We start from the raw sequence: 23,413 nt of genomic DNA, 5'->3' as shown, positions 1-23,413 counted from the left end.
TTATTATTATAATGTTAGAACTCGCCCTAACGATTTGTAAGGACTTTTAGCTATTAATGTTACTCATGCCAGATGATTCATCAGCAGTTTCTCAGTGTACTACATACATGTATTCCTGGTGTTATCAACCAGCAGCCGGACGTAACATTTTATATTAGGTTAGTGGCTATTCTCCAGTAAGGCAGGTGACCGATGCTAGCCATTGGCCATCCAAATTTATCGAGAACCGTCAAATTGTCTAACCATATCTGCCCATTTGTGGGCAACTTCAGTCTTCATCGACAGAGAATGAGGATGAGTTGGGTGTGATTGTGCCCCAACTTCTAGACACAGTTTGTGGTCATCAAAAAAGCCGCAATTACAGCCATATGCAAACAGCAACTACAGATGTGTCCTTGCTCATCTATCCTCATCTATCAGAAATACGCCATGCTGCGTTATATGCCTGGTGTGATGAGCCGTGAGGTCCAGTGCAACTCTGCTAGCCTTGGGCGTCTTTTTTTACCGGAAATGCAATGCCATGCAACTAGGGCGCACCAGGAGACTGCACTGATTCATTTTATATGTGACACTTTATATCCGTGTGCTACGGAGACTGTAAACGGAACTTGGCGTGGAAAAAAGCTGCGGCCGCTGCATCGTAGCCCTTCGCATGCTGATTGAGAGAATCAGTCGCACACAGATATACAAGTGTCACATATCAAAGTATTCAGCACAGTCTCCTGGTGTGTCCTAGTCACCTCGCATTGTGACTTAGGTGCAATTTCGCCAAAAAAAGAAGCAAAAAATACAACGGGCACTAGCAGAGGCCATGCACGCCGAGAGGGGCTGTTTGGTGCGACTTCAGCAAAGACAAGTGAGGACACATCTGTATCTTAAGGTGCATGCTTGTCACTAACTGTAGCGTTTACATCTGATTTATGCCAGGCATATGCACATACACTTGTGTCCCACTTGTACTGTACCCATAATTTTAACCATTCATTTATTTGCCACAAATGCATTGGAACTTGGGCATCAGTAAAACTGCTAAAACCTCTAACACAGCAGAAATAATCCATCATCTACTGTACAAATAAAGAACTATTTTGCTTGAGGACAGCATAATATCTGCCCAAGCGATTAAGAAGTCACCAATCGCTGCCAGCAGAGTTTTTTTAAACAGCCAATCACAAATGGTTCTATAGCTGTGGATTGTCATCATCATCCACTATTTGGCCCTTACATTCGCACATAATATGACTTTCTCAGATGCATATGCGCCTTTGTTGTCTTGGTCTGCAATCCAATTGTGCCAACATGTCCTTACTGCATCCGGCCTATATTACAGGAGCCCTGTATAGGTTTTGCTACTTTGATTTTAACATTACATTGCAAGATTCTAAAGTTTCAAACAAATCTAGACACATTCTGTACAGGTTGAGTCTCCCATATCCAAAATGCTTGGGACCAGGGATATTTTGGATATGGGAATATCCCCTATTTTGGAATAATTGCATACCATAATTAAATGTCTTAGGAATAGGGCTAAACACAGGATGCATTTATGTGTTATATACACTTTATACACACAGCCTGAAGGTAATTTTATACAATATTTTCAATAATTTTGTGGCTTAAACAAAGTTTGTATACATACATGAAATTCATTTGTTTCATATACACCTTATAAAACACAGCCTATAGGTCATTTTATACTTTATTTTTAATAATTTTGTGCCTTAAAAAAAGTTTGTGTACATTGAACCATCAAAAATCAAAGATTTCACTATCTCAGTCATGCTAAAAATATTCCGTATTTTGGAATATTCCGTATTTCGGAATATTTGGATATGGGAGACTCAACCTGTATATATATTTTTTTTCGTTTCTGACTTATTTTTTTTTATAGATAAGACTGAGTGTTTTATGTTTTTTATGACCTTGTTATAGTTAGGGGAACAATGACTTCAGCTTCAATTCATTGATCTTACTGCCAATTTGACTCACAATTTATTATTAATATTTGTATTATATTATTATTTTTATTTGTTTCTCTGCCATTTAATTTCCATCTCTCTCCTTTTGTATACCAGCCAACAAGCCCGGCAGAATATTACACTACTTTGGATGAAGACCTCAAGATTGAGCTGATTGAAAAGCTCTTTGCTATGGACACAGAGGCAAAGAATGCATGTACTACTACACAGGTATGTTGATTATGACAAAAAAGAAGTTTTCTGTTAGTAATTGTGCATCCACCATGTGACAGACACTACTTAGGAAAGAGGTACAACAGGCCCATGAACAGAGATTGTGCTGCGCACACAGATCAGTCATATAGGGATTATTATTAACAGTTGTTTATATTCCGCCAGCGTATTCTGTTGAGCTTTGCACTTGGGAACAGCAAACATGATTGGGAAATAACAGACAGACAGAGAGGTAGTAGGGCCCTGCTCACAGGCTTACTGGTATAAATGTACACACTTTAATGTACATTTATAACACTTAGGGGCAGGGCCGGACTGGGACTAAAAATAGGCCCTGGCATTTAAAGCACACACAGGCCCACACTGGCGTCAGCATCTGCTCCTGGCACAGACTCCTCCCCTTACTATTCCTGACTCCTCCCACTAAGCTTATGCCATTACAAATATAATTAATATTAGAACATGCAAGTGTACATCAATCTCTGTATTAAAATACACATACAGAGCTGAGAGCTCACCCTACAGGGGATTCAAACATGTTCCATAGTCATACATTTGGGGCAGCATGTAATAGAGATAGAGTTTGCCAGAGGTGCGGGATGCCGGGTGATCTCAATCGTTTTTTTAAAGTTGCAATCATTTACAAGGCAAAACCAGTTCAGGTTTGCCTTGTAAATGAATGCAACTTTAAAAAAACGATCGAGATCAGCCGGCATCCCGCACCTCCAGCATACTCGATCCCTAGTACATGCCGCCCTTGGTTGGTTCTGTTAGTTAAAGCTGGCACACAGGGATGTTTCTAGAAAGGAGGTGGCCCATGTGCAGTCTCCGACACGGGCCACCTCCTCTCTGCCCGGCAGCCGGGAGCGCACTGAGCTGTGCACGGCCAGCACCAGAGTTATAGACTCTGGGCACTAGAGTGAGCCCAGAGTCTACAGACTATGCACAGGGCACCGGGAAAATGGCCACGACGGCCATTTTCCAGTAGTTTTTTCAGTGACGGACCTCCGTACCGACGTGGGACGCTGGAGAGGTAAGTAACCGTATGGGTGCAGGGTGTGCGGTGCGGGCCCCCCCCTGTACCCAGGGGCCCGTGTGCCCTGCACACCTTGCACCCATTACAGATATGCCCCTGCTGGCACTTCATTGATGTGAGTCACACCTGTGAACCTGCTGGGTGACCTGGAAAACATCAACTATGGGCCGGATTCAATTACCGCTGATATTATCTCATGTTTTTATGTAAAAATGGAGAAAACTTTTCTCCATTTTGAGAAATGAGGAAATATTAGCAAAATCTCTTATTTCGGGGTAAAAATGTGGGGATTTCTTACAGAACCCTTTGGACAGTCCCCCTAATGATACTTTAGTGAAAAATGTTTTTCGTAAGTTGCGTACTTTGGCGAAAAGTGACCGCTGAAAATGTTTGTTTTTTTTAAATGCATTTAACGCATTGGGTCTGTGTATTTCGGAGGGCCATAAAGATGCGCCAAGTGTTTTAAAACATCGTACGTGGCTGGCGCAGGCGTGTATTTGGGTTTTGAAAAAAAATACGTGTGCCAGCCAAGTCTGATGTTTAAACACTTTTTTTGTGAAAAATGCGTTTAACGTATTGGGTCTGGTATTTCGGAGGGCCATAACACATTACACACGGCGCAGAGTCTAAAATGCCCCCATCGTATTTCTCACACGGAGGCACAGGCTGCGTGATGACATCATGACGCGGCCGCGCATAGTAAACACTGCACCGCCCGGGAGGCGGTGCTGCAGTGTCGGGTATCTCTGCGTTCGGCCGGACCGGCCCATTTGGCCATCGGCCCTTCTGGCATTTGCCAGAAGTGCCCGATGGCCAGTCCGGCCCTGCTTAGGGGCATATTCAATTAGGTGCAAAAAGTCAGTTTCTGCGGAAAACTTGACGTCATTTCGCCAGGCGAAAACTTATCCCTGTATTCAATTACAAAGACTTCGTCGGTGCGGAAAGTCAATGCATTAGAATAATTGAAAAAGATTTGCCTATGAAAACTGTCGAAAAAAAGTGCAGAATTAGGGTTTTGGGGTGCAAACTTGTGGGAACCACCATGCACCCTTGGGACAGCCCCCCAAAGGTAAACTGTGTAAAAAAATAAAAGTTTAAAAAATACTTAAGAATATACCAAAAATTACTTTGAAAAAGGGGGCGAAAAAGTACAAAGTTGGTGGACAAACTTAAAAACTAGCGAAATAGACTCTAGGGGGGCCACCCAAGTATGCCCCAGGTATTTTTAACATTGCAGGTGCTTGCGGCAGGTGGATTTTTTACGTTTTTTAAAACTTTAGCACCCATTTTCATGTACCCCAAATTTGCTAGGACTACTTATTTTCTGCAAAAAAAACTGCTGAATGCTATTCTTCACCACTTCTGCAAGACGCTAATTAGCAGCTATTGAGATCATTTAAGTACCCCATATACCTTCAACAGGCCTATTTGGGGGTATCTATAGTGATCCCCAATGTCATTGCATCTTTTGGGGGGTGTCAGGCTGATTTCCCCAAATCTGACAGAACTTTTCGCCAGGTCCGAATTCGCCGGGTCCTGTTTTCGATGATTACTAATTGAATATGGGGATAAGCGGGGACGAGCGCGATATTTTTCCGCATGGAAAATCTGCGATGTCGGCAAAAAGTCCGGGACTTTTCGCACCTATTTGAATATGCCCCTTAGGGGTAAATTTACTTAGATGGGAGTTCTATTAAGAAGTGATGTTGCCCATAGCAACCAATCAGATTCCAGGTATTATCTTCCAGGTGCTAGATAAATGAGAAGTAGAATCTGATTGGTTGCTATGGGCAACATCACTTCTTAAACAGAACTCCCATCTTAGTAAATTTACCCCTTACACTCTATAGAGTACCAGGAAATACCAAGCAGGACTTGGTGTTCTCTATTCAGATGTGTGCTTCAATTAAACACTACTGTACATCTGTACAAAACATCCGTGAGGTGCAGTTTAGTTAATTAACTGTTTTGTTCTTTTTTGTTATTTCCATAGAATGACTTTAATGAACTTGATCTTGAAACACTTGCTCCGTACATTCCCATGGATGGTGAAGACTTCGAGTTAAATCCCATATGCCAGGATGAATGTCCCCTTGGTGACAGTCCTCAACCCCCCCAGCAGAATTTAAGTAGCATGAATACACTCTTCCAGTCCAGTGCTCCCCTTTCCCAGAACCAGTTCCTTCACCAAAATTTTTGTCAAACTATGGCAGCTAAAGGAAGTAATCCTAGCCAGGACTCTCTGCCCATCGGGCTTTTTCATTGTGAGAGGAAGTCTCCTCCATTATTGGCATACCATACTGGTGGTGGTACTCCCCTCTCTTCAATAGGAGGCCGGCCTGATACACAGTGGCCTCCAGACCCACCAGTCACATATACACCAACAAAGTGGAGATCAGTAAATCAGTATCCCGAGCCTCCAACCAACTCGGCTTCAGGACACCCAATGCATTTGCACAGGATGTCGCCATATAAGCAAAGGTGAGGCGAGCGAAGGGAAGATTCTACGTTGCTCATGTCTGCCTCTTTATTTCATAGCAGTTTCTGTCTGCCTTGTCTATAGTGTGCTTCCAAATGGACATATTTACCTTTCATATAGGGCCTGGTTCTGAGTGACACGAGTCCAAATTTAGATGGATATCTGCAAACTGCACATGTGCCGCAAAAAGAAAAGGTAGACTGTGTAAGCGCCATACCGTACATAGGCACACGGATGGATTTGTTTGTGTGAAATGGGCGTCTCCTGGCGGTAACTGGACAGTTACCATGTGGATGCATGCTAACAGATCTGTCTCCAGGGAGTGTAGGCCAACTCCCCTGCTTGTTTGGAGCGTGCAGATTGAGATGGGGTGCCTGATTCTGATGGATCTTTTACTCGCAGCATGGGGTGGGTCCCGATACTAATAATGGCTGCAAATGGGAAATAGTGGCGGCACCGCCTTCTACATGACACTCAGCGGAATCTATCATATCGATCTAACATCTAAATATCTGTCTATTTATCTGTCATCTATCTATCTGTGTATTTATCTATCATATATCTGTCTATTTATCTATCATCTATCTGTCTATCTTCATCTAATATCTAATATATGTCATATCTGGGTAAAGGTTATTATATCCATCTATATTACAGCTTAATGACTGATTGAATATATGTTGTGCTAGTATATATAGAAATACCTGTATGTCAGTGGTGTATCTATAATGGGTGCAGGGTGTGCTATGCACAGAGGCCCCTCTCCGGAGTCCAGCGCCAACGCTGCAGAAAAAATGTGCTGTGGCCATTTTCCTGGACATATGCGCAGTAGAGAAGTCACAGAGAATGAGATGTAGTTATGAGACCGGTGGCTGCGATGCCGCCAATCTCAATACCGACATCCAAATCCCGACAAGGGACTTAAGATAGGCATCGAAATATCAACGTCTATTTTAATCCCGATGCCGGAACGCCGAAGGATGTCAAGCCGAACGAGGTTTGTCTGGGGCGTCCTTAGCGTTAGCCGCAGGGGGGTGTAACGGGTTTAGGGTTAGGTTTTGGGGTGGAAGGGGGGTTAGGGTTATGCACTAAGGAGAGAGGGTTAGGTTTAGGCAGGAAGAGGGGGGGTTAGGTTTAGGCACTAACGGGGAGGGTTAGGGTGCGGGTTGGGGAGGATTAGGGTTAGGCTACAACAAGGGAGGGTTAGGGTGGGAAGGGGGAGGGTAAGTATACTTACCCCCAATCATCGGGATGCCGCTGTCAATATTCTGACAGGAGGCATCCCAACAGCCGGCATTACATACCCATTCCACAGAGAACATGTAGTGGACGCCATGTTACTGCATGTGCAGTAGTCTCTGGCACAGTGCCCAGCGAGAGAGGAGGGGGCCCGCACAGAGACTGCACATGGGCCCCCCTCCTCTATTATACCGCCCTTGCTTTATGTGCACACACAGGAACATTACATGGCTACTACATCTAGCTTTATAGCTATATATCTATCGAACTTTAATAAAATATGTTGACTTGTACTTTTCCACTATTCTGCTCCTAGAAAATGTAAAAACAATAATGTTACCATTAACAATAGAAAAACATAATAAACAGCTTATCCATGCAAATGCAAATAAGCGGGCTCTATGGCGTTTTATGGATTGAGCCACTGTGCAAGTTCCTAGGGCACTCATTTCTATATAGGGGGCATGTATTTAGTTATATGTGAAATGTACCCATTGCATACCTGAATTGCACTTCAGCATAACACCACCCTCTCATGGTAACAAATACGCATATATTTTTTTTTAATGGTGCAGAATATATGACAATGGGTCTGATTCAGCGGTGGTACCGATGTTTGCGCAATTGAGCGATTATTTGCTACTGCACATGCGCAAAAAGTCCTGAAACCCAGACGGCGCATGCGCTCCCCTGAGAGTATGGAGAGACGCGCTGTTGCATACAGAATCACTGCCATTCGAACTGGCAGCACATGGGCGTTCCTGGAGGTGTTTGGCAGGCAGCCTACAGTGTGCGCAAAAAAAGTGCATCTCACGGGCGTGTTATGGGAGTGTCCCGGGCGTGTCAGTGAGCACAGCTATGTTCCCAAACGCAGGGCCGCAGCCACAGAAGCCATGTTTACAGCAATTTCAGAAGGAGACACTGCTCCAGCCATAAGGTGGGTACACATTAGACCAGAATTTCTCAAACTCGGTCCTCAGGACCCCACACAGGTCATGTCTTGCAGGTCACCCAGCAGGTGCACAGGTGTAGTCATTACTCACTGACACATTTTAAAAGATCCACAGGTGGAGCAAATTATTTCACCTGTGATTCTGTAAGGAGACCTGGAAAACATGCACTGTTTGGGTCCTGAGGGCCGAGTTTGTGCATTAGACATTAGGTCACCCGATTGGGCCGACATATTGTCCACATTGGCAAATGTGTACCCACTATGTCGGATCTTGAGCGCTCCCGCAGGGTCGTTCATCACATCAACAGATTGAGCTGCATGCATGTTCAATCTTGTCAATTTGATGAACGATCCCATGCTACATATCGTGCGGTTGTTCACCATAACGTGCGGTGTGTACAGACCACACAATATTTCGTTCATCGCATCGTGGGTTGGCTGGTTACACATGTCGTCTAATGTGTACCCAGCTATAGGCTGGTGCAAGGGTCTACGCAATGGTGCGCAGATGGTGGCGTGTTCAGAACTACCGGTGGAGTTACACTGTCCACGGGCATTGAAAGTGGGTACCTCAGGGATTGCACTGTCCGGCGCACAGTAGTGTACAAGGGGGAAGCTGAAACTAGCATTTGCATATTACACACAAAATCGCCATAGGTCCACCTCCGCATTTGGCCCAATATGCCTTGCTGGTCAGTTATAACGTAGTAATCAGATTCTGTGACTAGAGTATATCTTAGTAGAATATAAACAACGTAATGGAAATCTTTTCCTCAGGTCACTTGAGAGTTTTGGGCAACGAGAAAAAGAAATTCACCCCAATGATAACTTGTACTGCAGGAATATGAAGAGGAAGCGGCAGCAGGACTATGGGGATCAGGGGTTTCCACAGCTCAATGTGGTAAGAAGCTATCCTACACATAGGGTATCCATAAACATGGAGTACCCCCTAAATTTAAGAATGTGTGTGTATATATATATATATATATATATATATATATTGTTTTTATATCTATGTGACACTTAATGTGTGATCTAATTGTTAGTAGGATATAACTTACGTTATTACACTTGTTGTGTCTTCCCTAGGGGGAGTTACCTGATAACACCCTGCCACTGTTACTGTGGAAAAGAATGAAATCCCTCAAATCAGGAATGTGTCCACTTGCTTCAGAAAAGAAGTCTCTGAGTACAAGTGTTCTAACAGGTAAGGGGAAATTCAATACAGGATACCACAGAACACGCCTGATGGTATATGTCAGGGTGTAAGGAGAAATCACTGTACCCCAGAGCATACAATCCACCCAACAAGATCTGCCCCATTTCAAATCAATACCCAAAACTGAGCTGCAGACATCAAGCAGGGAGCTGTGGGAAGCTATCCAGGTGGCATGGGTCAACATCTCTCCAGAAGTCATCCGTCCACTTGTGGAATCGATGCCACGTCGAGTTGCTACTCTTTGCCGGGCTATATATATGTATATATATATATATATATATATATATATATATATGTGTGTTTATATATATATATATATATATATACACACAGTCAGGTGCATAAATATTGGGACATTGACAGAATTTTCATGTTGTGGCCTCTATTCACCACCACAATGGCTTTGAATTGAAACAAACAAGATGTGATTTAACTGCAGACTTTCAGATTTAATTTGAGGGTAATTACATCCAAATCAGGTGAACGGTGTAGGAATTACAACGGTTTCTATATGTGCCTCCCACTTTTTAAGAGGCCAAAAGTAATGGGACTATCAACTCAAAAGCTATTTCATGGACAGGTGTGGGCTATTCCCTCGTTATTTCATTATCAATCAAGCAGGTAAAAGGTCTGGAGTTGATTCTAGGTGTGACATTTGCATTTGGAATCAGTTGCTGTCGACTCTCAATATGAGATCCAAAGAGCTGTCACTATCAGTGAAGCAAGCCATCATTAGGCTGAAAAATCCAAACAAACCCATCAGAGAGATAGCAAAAACATTAGGTATGACCAAAACAACTGTCTGAAACATTCTTAAAAAGAAAGAATGCACCAGAGAGCTCAGCAACACCAAAAGACCCGGAAGACCACGGAAAACAACTGTGGTGGATGACAGAAGAATTATTTCCCTGGTGAAGAAAAACCCCTTCACAACAGTTGGCCAAATCAAGAACACTCTCCAGGAGGTAGGTGTATATGTGTCAAAGTCCACAATCAAGAGAAGACTTCACAAGAGTGAATACAGAGGGTTCACCACAAGATGTAAACCATTGGTGAGCCACAAAAACAGGAAGACCAGATTAGAGTTTGCCAAACAACATCTAAAAAAGCCATTACAGTTCTGGAGACAAAGATCAACTTGTACCAGAGTGATGGGAAGAGAAGAGTATGGAGAAGGAAAGGAACTGCTCATGATCCAAAACATACCACCTCATCAATGAAGCATGGTGGTGGTAGTGTCATGGCGTGGGCATGTTTGGCTGCCAATGGAACTGGTTCCCTTGTATTTATTGATGATGTGACTGCTGACAAAAGCGGCAGAATTAATTCTGAAGTGTTTTGGGCAATATATGCTCATATTCAGTCAAATGCTTCAGAACTCATTGGACGGCGCTTCACAGTGCAGATGGACAATGACCCGAAGCATACTGCAAAAGCACCCAAAGAGTTTTTTAAGGCTAAAAAGTGGAATGTTATGCAATGGCCAAGTCAATCCCCTGAACTGAATCCGACTGAGCATGCATTTCACTTGATGAAGACAAAACTGAAGGGAAAATGCCCCAAGAACCAGCAGAAACCCAGCGTCTGGTGATGTCTATGCGTTCCAGACTTCAGGCTGTAATTGCCTGCAAAGGATTTGCAACAAAGTATTAAAAAGTGAAAGTTAGATTTAGGATTGTTTAGTTTGTCCCATTACTTTTGGCCCCTTAAAAAGTGGGAGGCACATATAGGAACCGTTGTAATTCCTACACCGTTCCCCTGATTTGGATGTAATTACCCTCAAATTAAATCTGAAAGTCTGCAGTTAAAGCACATCTTGTTTGTTTCATTTCAAAGCCATTGTGGTGGTGAATAGAGGCCAAACTATGAAAATTCTGTCAATGTCCCAATATTTATGGACCTGACTGTGTGTATGTATGTATATATATATATATATATATATATATATTACAGTATATATACATATAATAGGGCAGTATAAGGCAAGACCGAACTATATATACATTCCTTTTGCTTTCATTAGCCCAGATATTGCATCGTGAATAATTCAATATGTTTGTTGCCTTTTGTCATCATTGTGGAAATCACTGCATTTAGTTTAGTGGTGTTGCCAAGTCTAAGCACTGCTGCTGGATGTGTCTAGTTTTGCGTCCAGAGATGAATGAGCCGCATTGTTCCAATGTCACAAGTTTGAGTTCTGTATGTGGTTTACTTTCCAAGGGCTCCAGACTGATTGGGGTCATTTCATCCATATTGTATTACTCACTTTAAGAATTAAACGCAAACCTTTGTTTTTAGATGACTACATCAGTAATAGACACAGAGGAATAAGCCAGCATCTGACCCAACGATCACAGTCACAGCAGCCCTGCACATCCAGCTCCCAAAGTGGAAGGCAAACTCCTTATCCAGCCACATTTTTCAGCTGCAATTACCATGACTACAATATGCCGCAGTCACAAAAAGCTAAAGGTATTTTTTTTCAACACAGTAGATTTGCATATTAGTGTCACCTGATTTGTTTTGTGTTCTAACTAGGGGTGAGCGGGTTCGGATTTCTGAAATCCGAACCCCCCCGAGCCCCCCCGATCCGAGTCAGGCTCGACTTTTCCCGCCTGACTCGGATCTGACATCGAGGCAAAACGTCATCATCCCGCCTTCCGAGTCTCGCGGGTTTTGGATCCTATATAAGGTACCCGCGTCGGCGCCATTTTCTCACTCGGCTGTGGACAGTGAAGAGGGAGGGTGGGAGTTAGTGCTGTGTAGTGTAGTGTAGTGTAGTGCTGCTGTTGTCCACTACTTCAAAGTCCATAGGGGCTGGCTGTGTTGTGCTGTGCTGCTGTTGTTAATAGGGGCTGTGTCCACTACTTCAAAGTCCATAGGGGCTGGCTGGACTGTGTTGTGCAGTCAGTTCTCCATAGGGGCTGTGTCCACTCCAAAGTCCTGTGCAGTGTCCCAGTCCTAAAGGGGTGCTGTAGTGTTGTCCAGGGGGTGCTCTGTCCATCAGGGGTGCTCCCCCCAAGTGCTAAAAAAATAATATATTTTCTGTGTTTGTGAATTGTGTGCGCAGTAGCCGCACGTGCATCAACAAAGTAGTGCCAAGCGTGCGCCTGTGTCATAAGTAAAGGGCCGGCTGGCTTGACCGTTAAAGGGTGCTGTAACCCCCGAAAGTACACTCCAGTCCAAACCAAAAAAAAATTATTTTCTGTGTTTGTGAATTGTGTGCGCAGTAGCCGCACGTGCATCAACAAAGTAGTGCCAAGCGTGCGCCTGTGTCATAAGTAAAGGGCCGGCTGGCTTGACCGTTAAGGGTGCTGTAACCCCCGAGAGTACACTCCAGTCCAAACCAAAAAAAAAATTATTTTCTGTGTTTGTGAATTGTGTGCGCAGTAGCCGCACGTGCATCAACAAAGTAGTGCCAAGCGTGCGCCTGTGTCCCATAAGTAAAAGGCCGGCTGGCTTGTCCGTTAAAGGGTGCTGTAACCCCCGAAAGTACACTCCAGTCCAAACCAAAAAAAAATTATTTTCTGTGTTTGTGAATTGTGTGCGCAGTAGCCGCACGTGCATCAACAAAGTAGTGCCAAGCGTGCGCCTGTGTCATAAGTAAAGGGCCGGCTGGCTTGACCGTTAAGGGTGCTGTAACCCCCGAAAGTACACTCCAGTCCAAACCAAAAAAAAAATTATTTTCTGTGTTTGTGAATTGTGTGCGCAGTAGCCGCACGTGCATCAACAAAGTAGTGCCAAGCGTGCGCCTGTGTCATAAGTAAAGGGCCGGCTGGCTTGACCGTTAAAGGGTGCTGTAACCCCCAAAGTACACTCCAGTCCAAACCAAAAAAAAAATTATTTTCTGTGTTTGTGAATTGTGTGCGCAGTAGCCGCACGTGCATCAACAAAGTAGTGCCAAGCGTGCGCCTGTGTCATAAGTAAAGGGCCGGCTGGCTTGACCGTTAAGGGTGCTGTAACCCCCAAAGTACACTCCAGTCCAAACCAAAAAAAAATTATTTTCTGTGTTTGTGAATTGTGTGCGCAGTAGCCGCACGTGCATCAACAAAGTAGTGCCAAGCGTGCGCCTGTGTCATAAGTAAAGGGCTGGCTGGCTTGACCGTTAAGGGTGCTGTAACCCCCGAGAGTACACTCCAGTCCAAAAAAAAAAAAATTATTTTCTGTGTTTGTGAATTGTGTGCGCAGTAGCCGCACGTGCATCAACAAAGTAGTGCCAAGCGTGCGCCTGTGTCATAAGTAAAGGGCCGGCTGGCTTGACCGTTAAGGGTGCTGTAACCCCCGAGAGTACACTCCAGTCCAAAAAAAAATAAATTATTTTCTGTGTTTGTGAATTGTGTGCGCAGTAGCCGCACGTGCATCAACAAAGTAGTGCCAAACGTGCGCCTGTGTCATAAGTAAAGGGCCGGCTGGCTTGACCGTTAAAGGGTGCTGTAACCCCCGAAAGTACACTCCAGTCCAAACCAAAAAAAAAATTATTTTCTGTGTTTGTGAATTGTGTGCGCAGTAGCCGCACGTGCATCAACAAAGTAGTGCCAAGCGTGCGCCTGTGTCATAAGTAAAGGGCCGGCTGGCTTGACCGTTAAAGGGTGCTGTAACCCCCGAAAGTACACTCCAGTCCAAACCAAAAAAAAATTATTTTCTGTGTTTGTGAATTGTGTGCGCAGTAGCCGCACGTGCATCAACAAAGTAGTGCCAAGAGTGCGCCTGTGTCATAAGGGCCGGCTGGCTTGACCGTTAAAGGGTGCTGTAACCCCCAAAGTACACTCCAGTCCAAACCAAAAAAAAAATTATTTTCTGTGTTTAGCCGCACGTATATATCAAATCGATATAACATAAATGGAGGACCAAACTTTCTCCGATAAAAATAAAATAGAGAAAGATCAAGAACCACTTCCTCCTAGTGCTGAAGCTGCTGCCACTAGTCATGACATAGACGATAACATGCCATCAACGTCGTCTGCCAAGGCCGATGCCCAATGTCATAGTAGAGGGCACATACAATCCCAAATGGCAAAGTTCAGGAAAATGACCTTGAAAAAGACATTTAAATCAGCTGAAGAGAAACGTAAACTTGCCAATATGCCATTTACGACACGGAGTGGCAAGGAACGGCTAAGGTCGATCCCTAGTATGTTCATGACTAGTGGTGCAGCTTCACATGACGATGGAAGCCCTCCTCCCACTAAAAAAATCAAAAGAGTTAAGCTGGCAAAAGCACAGCGAAGAACTGTGCTTTCTAAGAAGATATCACAAATCCCCAAGGAGAGTCCAAGTGTGGTGGTGGTTGCGATGCCTGACCTTCCCAGCACTGGACGGGAAGAGGTGGCTCTTTCCACCATTTGCACGCCCCCTGCAAGTGCTGAAAGGAGCACCCACAGTCCACTTGCTGATATGCAAATTGAAGATGTCACTGTTGAAGTACAACAGGATGAGGATACTGGTGTAGCTGGCGCTGAGGAGGAAGTTGGCGAGGAGGATTCTGATGGTGATGTGGTTTGTTTAAATCAGGCTCCGGGGGAGACAGTTGTTGTCCGTGGGATGAAAAAGCCCATCACGGTCATGCCTGGGCAGAAGACCAAACATTCCACCTCTTTGGTCTGGCAATATTTCTATCCAAATCCGGACAACAACTGTCTTGCCATATGTACCATATGTAAAGGTGAAATAAGTAGGGGTAGGGACGTCAACCACCTAGGAACATCCTCCCTTATACGGCACCTGCAGCGCGTTCATAAAAAGTTACTGTCAAGTTCAGAAACTTTGGCTAAGACCGTAAGCAGTCCAGGGACACCTAAATCCCGTTGTCCTGTTGTATCCAAGCGCCTGCAAACCACACCGTCAACTCCCTCCTCGTCAATTTCCTCCTTAGTCAGGATCGGAAGTAGTCCTGCAGGCCATGTCACTGGCATGACTGACTCTCCTATCCGGGATTCCTCTGGAGGATCCTGCATTGCTACGCCTACTGCTGCCGCTGTTGCTGCTGCTGGGAGTCGTTCATCATCCCAGAGAGGAAGTAGGAACACCACTACTTTTACTAAACCATTGACCCTCCAACAGTCCTTAGCGAGGAGGATGAAGTACGACAGCAGTCATCCTGAAGCAAAACGTATAACTGAGGCCTTGACTGCTATGTTGGTGTTAGACGTGCGTCCGGTATCCGCCATTAGTGCAGTGGGATTTAGACAATTGATGGAGGTAGTGTGTCCCCGGTTCCAAATCCCGTCTAGATTCCACTTCACTAGGCAGGCGATACCGAGACTGTACAGAAACGTCAGAAAAAGTGTCCTCAGTGTCCTGAAAAATGCCGTTGTACACAATGTCCACTTAACCACGGACATGTGGACAAGTGGAACAGGGCAGACTAAGGACTATATGACTGTGACAGCCCACTGGGTAGATGTATCACCTTACGCAGCAACAGCAGCAGCGTCACCAGTAGCAGCATCTCAGAAACGCCAGCTCGTTACAAGGCAGGCTACGCTGTGTATCACCGGTTTCAGTAAGAGGCACACCGCCGACAACCTCTTAGAGAAACTGAGGGAAATCATCGCCCAGTGGCTTACCCCACTTAGACTCTCCTGGGGATTTGTGATATCTGACAACGCCACCAATATTGTGCGGGCATTACATCTGGGCAAATTCCAGCACGTCCCATGTTTTGCTCACACAATAAACTTGGTGGTGCAGAATTTTCTGAAAAGCGACAGGGGCGTGCAGGAGATGCTTTGGGTGGCCCGAAAAATTTCTGCCCACTTTCGCCATTCAGCGACTGCGTGCCGAAGACTGGAGCGCCAGCAAACACTCTTGAACCTGCCCCGCCATCACCTGAAGCAAGAGGTTGTGACGCGGTGGAACTCAACCCTCTATATGCTTCAGAGGATGGAGGAGCAGCAAAAGGCCATACAAGCCTATACATCCACCTATGACATAGGCAAAGGAGGGGGTATGCACCTGACTCAAGCGCAGTGGAGAATGATTTCCGTGTTGTGCAAGGTTCTCCAGCCCTTCGAACTTGCCACACGTGAAGTCAGTTCAGACACAGCCAGCTTGAGTCAGGTCATTCCCCTCATCAGGCTTTTGCAGAAGCAACTGGAGAAAGTGAAGGAGGAGCTAAGACGGAGCGATTCCGCTAGGCATGTGGGACTTGTGGATGAAGCCCTTCATTCGCTTTGCCAGGATTCCAGGGTGGTCAATCTGTTGAAATCAGACCACTACATTTTGGCCACCGTGCTTGATCCTAGGTTTAAAGCCTATGTGGTGTCTCTCTTTCCGGCCGACACAAGCCTGCAGAGGTGCAAAGACCTGCTGGTGAACACACTGTCAGCTGAAGCGGAACGTGACACGTCAACGGCTCCTTCATTTTCTCCCGCAACTGGGGCTGCCAGGAAAAAACTTAGGTATCCTAAGCAACCCGCTGGCGGTGATGCAGGGCAGGCAGGACCAAGTTTGGACATCTGGTCCGGACTGAAGGACCTGGCAACAATTTCTGACATGTCTACTGTCACTGCATATGATACTGTCACCATTGACAGAATGGTGGAGGATTACATCGGTGACAGCATCCAAGTAGGCATGTCAGACAGTCCATACCTGTACTGGCAGGAAAAAGAGGCAATTTGGAGGCCCCTGTACAAGCTGGCTCTATTTTACCTGAGTTGCCCCCCCTCCAGTGTGTACTCCGAAAGAGTGTTTAGTGCAGCCGGGAACCTTGTCAGCGAAAGGCGTAGGAGGTTGCTTCCACAGAATGTGGAGAAGATGATGTTCATAAAATGAATTATCAGCTCTTCCAGGGAGACCAGCCTCCAGAAGGTACAGAGGGACCTGTGGTGGTGGATTCAAGTGGGGACGAGTTAATACTTTGTGAGGATGAGGATGTACACACTGAAGAGGGTGAGGAATCGGTGGATGAGGAGGATGAGGATGACATCTTGCCTCCGTAGAGCCAGTTTGTGCAGGGACACATTAATTGCCAGCTTGTTTTGTGGGGGCCCAAACGAACCAATCATTTCAGCCACAGTTGTGTGGCAGACCCTGGCGCTGAAATGATTGATTTGTTAAAGTGTGCATGTCCTGTTTATACAACATAAGGGTGGGTGGGAGGGCCCAAGGACAATTCCATCTTGCACTTCTTTTTTTTCTTTGCATTATGTACAGTTTGGGGCCTAGTTTTTCTAACTGCCATCCTGTCTGCCACTGCAGTGTCACTCCTAGATGGGTCACGTGTTTGTGCCGCCCACTCGTGTCGCTTAGCATAGTCATCCAGCTACCTCGGTGCAACCTTTTGGACATGAAAACACTATTGTGAGGTGTGAGGTGTTCAGAATAGACTGGAAATGAGTGGAAATTAAGGTTATTGAGGTTAATAATAGCATAGGAGCAGAGAAACCAACAAATTCTGTGATTTTAGCTGTTTTTATGCTTTTTAAAAAAAAAATACAGATCCAAAACACAAAACCCAGAACCCAAAACACGGAAGGGTGGTTTTGGCAAAACCAATCCAGATCCAAAACACGAAGAAAGATCCAGATCCAAAACCAAAACACAAAACACGAAAAGTGGCCGGTGCACACCCCTAGTTCTAACATTGTGTAAAGGAATGTTAAATGGCTTATATGTAAGATGATCAGTAGGCAACAGTGGGACTTGTAGGATACACTGATATCCATTAGTGAGCGGTGCAATGTTATATGATTTAATGCCCTCAACATGGCCCCACTGTGTAGGTTGTACAAGCACTTTATTCATAACGCCGCATGTGCCTGGTTTTATGCCTGGAAAGTGACACGTATGACACAGAGCTGAGGGTAGGGACAGACAACTCTAATCATTCCTTTTCAATACATTATATTGGGCCTGATTTAGACATAGAAAGTAATGCACAGTCGCTGTGTCTTTGTACTACCCTGACGCGTTAAGTCACACTGCGTCCGTCAACGCAGGACCCGATCTGCACATGCGCAGTTCAAAAAACATCTGAGATGTACGTAAACCTTCGGGTTTGCGTTCCTCCCTGATTAAGGCCCATTTTTATTGTGAGTTTACATGGACAGGTTCAAGTAACCCCTTAATCTTTATAAGTTGCCCCTATGGGTGCATTGAACACAAATTGAGAAAACCTGGTTATTTCATAATACAATTTATTTTTTCTTACCTTCAGTTTACTTCATGATTTCTGTTTATGCCATGTTTTCTAGATCTGACCAACCGTCTCATTGGCCCATCGTTTCAACCCTATCTGTTGCCAGAACTGACGGGATATGACTGTGAGGTTAATGTGCCAGTACTGGGTAGCTCTAACCTTCTGCAAGGCTGCGACCTCCTCAGGGCACTGGACCAGACCACCTGAAGACCGACTGGACCAGACCACCTGCAGAGAGAGACTAAATGTTTATTGGCTTATAACTGTTCATACATAAAGGCTTCACTTTCTAAAGATATTTTTCAAGATATTTTTCAAATAGCCAGTTTCTACCACTGATACTCATTTTACACCATTACTCACAAGCAGAACTCTGTCCACAGTACCAAATAGTGGCCTTATTGAAATGTCAGATTGAAAAAAAAAAAGATATGTTTATGTTTTTACCTGCTGTATTTTTTCTTTATTTGAATAAAGTGTGTAGTATAGAAGATGTTTTACACAAACGTATACCCCTGTAAAAGTAATTTATATTTTTTTAAATGGCCACAAATGATCTTTGGCATATATATATTTGCTTATCCTGAAGAATTCAGCGTGAACATGGAATATGTTACTGATACGAGTAGGCACATTGGTGATGATTTATTATAAAACACATGGCAGTGCCATGTGTCGCCTTTGTGGTTGCAAATGCCGTGAAAGAATTCAAGTGGAACTTCTTATAGTAATGTGCCCAATGAACACTGGTTGATTCAGACGAGACAGACGTGGTTTTTAGAACATTGTGTATGGGGGACTTTAATGTATATACAGGTTAAACTCCAATTACCCTTAATGTTGGGTGTTTTCCAGTTCATGAGTGACTTACAGAAAAACCCTTTGTAATATTATTATGTAAAGTTACAAAGCCTCAGATTGGGCAATTACCTATATTTTAGAAACTATTTCGCACCATAGGGTTTTACAATCAAGACAAGGGTCGGTCTCTACCTATCTGTTGTGTGATCTAACCTATTGTTTAATGAAACTTGTGCATTAATAACATGGCTAAGAACCAGAGCTTGCTATCAAGAATGTATCACATGTCGGTAAAGCTCAGGGTTCATTGATCGGGTTTACTATGAACATCAAAGTCCGTCACCAACTTTTACCTTTCATACTGCATAGTAACGATAACATTAATTTTCCAAGCATACATTCCAATTAAATGTAATCTTAAACTCTACATGTAAGAGCTTTGTATACACTAACACAGAATTATATATCATTTGGGCCAGTCTGCCTCAGACCTTTACATTTGGATGAGTGATTGAGTGGTACTTGATACAGGCAGTAGTATGAAATAACATATGTTTGGAGAATAGAGAATCACATGACCTAATCTGCATTCTTCACGATGTAAAGAAGTCCAAAAAAAAAAAATTAACTAAACTGTTCTATTTTCAGATCAGAAAAGTTGAGGATAAAATGACCAACTGCTTTATTGTGACTGTTCAGCATTTCCTGTTTCCTCCTTATGTGTTTACTCGTATATTATACAGATGCTCTGATTGTTCCCTTTTTTAATTTTACTAATCAAGAAGGGGTTAATGATAAAATGCAATTGGGCATCTCCTTCAATGTTGCACAATTTACCCTATCAAACCTTGTATGCACTCTTTGTATAGACAGTTAACACTGTGCTTATTACAATTAATGCTTTAGGTTAATGCTTGTTTTACTGGTACAGTATCTTTTTCGTTTGTACAGTGTTTTTTTGTCAGCAAGACTCTTGCTCAAACTTTTGTTTGTATTCTTCCATTTGGCAACAGTTATTGTTCAGTTAATACTATTATTGCATTATATAATCTATCCAAAGCAATCTACTTATATTGTTAATCACACATTATAATTTCAATCTTTCACTTTACTGCACAGTAGCTACTCTTAAAGTCTATCTGTCACTTTCCACACTGTAAAGGTGGCTGTTTTGTAGGCTGAATCATTATATAGCCAATCAATCCACTAGGGACCAGTGAATGGATAGCCTGCATTCACTTGAATGTTGGTTCATCATATGAAATTGCTGCCTACACTGTTTGAAAGTGAATTGAAAACTTTTAGATTCAATAGAATTAAATTTTTCATTATGTTATGGGTCTTTTTTATTATTATTAAAATTATTATTATACATATAAAGATATATATATATAATACATATACATAGATACACGTGATTCAGGGTCTCAAAACTGTTAGCTTAACCTGCATCAGTTGATAGCTCTTCAAGTGCAAATAGTCGGGTTGTACTGCAATATTTTAGTGAGGGCATTGTTTGTTTATTCTTATATCTGTATATAAATATATGTGAAAAGTTATATATCTATCGTGGCAACGCGCTGTAGTGGCTCTCTTTTGGCAAATGCCTAGATGGGCACACTGACTCTTGCCACTCTCAGGAATCGGCCATATCATTCCGATTAATGCAGCCATTTTTTACCCAGTTCTCAATTTCTTATTGTCTAAATCAGGGTTGTTCATTTTAGTCTTCGGTGGTCTTTTCAAATCTCCAAAAGGTGCCTTATTGTAAGATAGAACTAAAGTTTATAAATTAACATTAAAAATAGCATTGTGTCAACCACACGAGTTAGATATGTGAATTGCACGGGTTTATATTATATGCCCCCATTCTGTTGTGCCTTTTTATTCTGGAATATTTCATAAAGATCAAGGTAAAGTCTTGGGCTACCTGTATTTATTACCGGGAGTTGTAATCTATAAACAGCTGGATGGCCCCAGCACAGGCTATTTCTTCCTGATCCATAGTACAATACAGTACTAAATTGTGGTTAGCGCAGGGTGATTAAAGACTACTGTCACTGCTAAATCAGGTAGCACCCTGATCCTGGCACCTGTGGTAGATTACCTACATTTGGCTACTCACCATGGCTGGAAGCTGTATTTAGCTTTGTTGACTCACCAATGCAAAACACGCTTGAAGAAAAATACCCCATGAAAGAAGCATTTTTTCAGCTGACCCGATGTCTTGAGAATCAGTGAGGCATCTCCTAGCTTACTGATTGGCTGCATTCTCAACTATTGCCTCAGTCTACAAAATAGCCACACACCTAAGAATTATCTTTCTAACCAGCCAACTGGTTGGAACCAAAATCTGGCAGTGATGTGCGGTGAGGTGTGGCATTAGATCAGAGCCTTTCCTGTCATACTTAGGTATACTCCAGAGTTTTGGCTATAAAAATTATAAAAAAAATTTAAAGAAAATATTATAAATATCATCTTTGTATTATTCTAAGACTTTTTATAGTCGAAACCCTGTCTACCTTTTCTGAACCTCCCTGATCAAAACACACCAAATTTTCACCACTATATACTGCTGCACCTTTGTATAATGCCCACATGAACCCTCGGGGAAAATTTTTTATTGGTCAATACTGACAAATGGACATTTTCAAGGTGAAAACTCTTGAAATCTGAGATTGCCCCTGGAAATTAGGGACACTTGAAGCACCCCTTGTCACAATGGTAACTAACTCATAAGCAGGGCTGTGGATATAATTGGTTAATATTCATTCTGGATTCCTTTTTTATCAGGATTGTTAAGTCACTATTAACTATTGTTTCTTTATCAGGATTAGTGAACTTGCAACTCTCCAATGGTTGTGAGCCTACAAATTAGAGTTCTAGAGTAGCTTGAGCATTCTGCTCTAGGTCATTAATATCAAATATTAAAACACCATAAACTGCAATACATGAATTGGATTCTATATTCTTCCATGCAAACCGTGGTGCTTATGTCAAATATTTTAGACAAAATATATAACCATTGACTGACATCACATATACACTATGTAACAATTTTTGGACATTTGGTCTAATCCGGAGGGGGGACATTTATGATTGTTTTGTGTTTTGTTGAAGTGGCTATCGAAATGTTTTTTTGTTTTTAAATAAAGTTGCTTGCTTACATTTTATATTAAAACACTTTGTCTTTTTAATGTTTGTCTGGAAGTTTGAATAAGGAAGTTTAGAGGTGGGAATTATCACTTTTATGTTGTCCTTATTACATTAACCTTTTAGTTAATCATTTATGAACAGTGCTAATAGCAGAAATGTGTTGTAGTCCATAGTAACCAATCACTCTAGGAAGACAAACCTAATGAGTTGCTATGGGTTACAGTACATCTCTGTTATATTGTGCATTCATAAACCTTTAAATAGCTATCCTTATGCTAGGCTTCAAATATCAGGTCAATAATAAAATACACTCACCGCCGTCTAACATTATCCAGGGGAAACTTAGTAATTGTTTATACAGTTCATCTTCAGCTCTACTTGTTGCCTAGTAAAAGTGAAGATATTTCTATTGGCTAAAACAATATCTAAAAGAAGTGTACTAATCATTTCACTAGAAACTAATATCACTATGACTATGAATTCAGAGGTTTTATGTTCATGAATGGTGTTTGAACCCACTTCTTAGACCCTCCCTCCAGGAGAATAAGTGCTTGATATGTGATGATGCGTTTCAGTCCTTCAAAGCTCTGTCTCTGCAGTACAGTGCTGTGATTTGAATCATTGTGCGGGGGTGGGGGTTTGGACATGTTGACTCAATTTGCAGCAAATTGCACCTTCAAAGACCCATTAACTTTACTAGAGAGATAGGCAGATTCTAGGAGTGTGACCTACTCTCCCAGGAGTCTGGGAGAACTCCTCAAAAATCCTAAAGCTGGGTACACACTGTGCCGGCTGATCCACCGTCACAGAGGCTTAGGTTAGGTTAGCTATATAGACTTAGCGATCTGCATCTCAATGTGTTCCCTGACATCTCAATGTGTTCCCTGTGTGTTCCCTGACATCACAACTGGGCGGGCATTTGAGTTGAGCTGTCAGTCAACTGCGGTTCCTGCAGCATGTGTACTGGTGATCGGCTAACTGCCCCGTACACAGAGCCAGATATAACGCTATATCTACGGATATATCGGCCATCTGCTGTGCTGCAGACCAGACTCGATATGTCAGTGAACGACGTTCGCGATATATCGGCCATTCAATCGATATATTGCCCAGTGTGTACCCAGCTTTTGCCTCCCAGACAATTTGGGAAAGTAGACAAGTCTTGCCAGCGAAATGATTGCTTTTACATTAAACAAA

General features: G+C 43.1%; 1 protein-coding gene across 1 annotated transcript in view; it reads left to right on the top strand.

The window, feature by feature from the left end:
- Positions 1 to 22,235, top strand: part of EPAS1 (endothelial PAS domain protein 1) — a 155,400-nt gene extending 133,165 nt beyond the window's left edge. Inside the window, exons 11-16 of the mRNA XM_088477267.1 lie at positions 2,076 to 2,189; positions 5,222 to 5,709; positions 8,676 to 8,799; positions 8,988 to 9,105; positions 11,416 to 11,589; positions 18,315 to 22,235. Of these exons, the coding sequence (XP_088333393.1) occupies positions 2,076 to 2,189; positions 5,222 to 5,709; positions 8,676 to 8,799; positions 8,988 to 9,105; positions 11,416 to 11,589; positions 18,315 to 18,466 (1,170 nt within the window). The 3' untranslated portion in view covers positions 18,467 to 22,235. The remainder of the gene's footprint in view (positions 1 to 2,075; positions 2,190 to 5,221; positions 5,710 to 8,675; positions 8,800 to 8,987; positions 9,106 to 11,415; positions 11,590 to 18,314) is intronic.
- The last annotated feature ends 1,178 nt before the right edge of the window (positions 22,236 to 23,413 follow it).

This window comes from Taudactylus pleione, unplaced genomic scaffold (assembly GCF_031769625.1).
Source record: "Taudactylus pleione unplaced genomic scaffold, aTauple2 ptg000201l, whole genome shotgun sequence".
NCBI classification, from domain to species: Eukaryota; Metazoa; Chordata; class Amphibia; order Anura; family Myobatrachidae; genus Taudactylus; species Taudactylus pleione.
The sequence above is the reverse complement of the archived record's forward strand: the minus strand, read 5'-3'. Positions and strand labels throughout refer to the sequence as shown.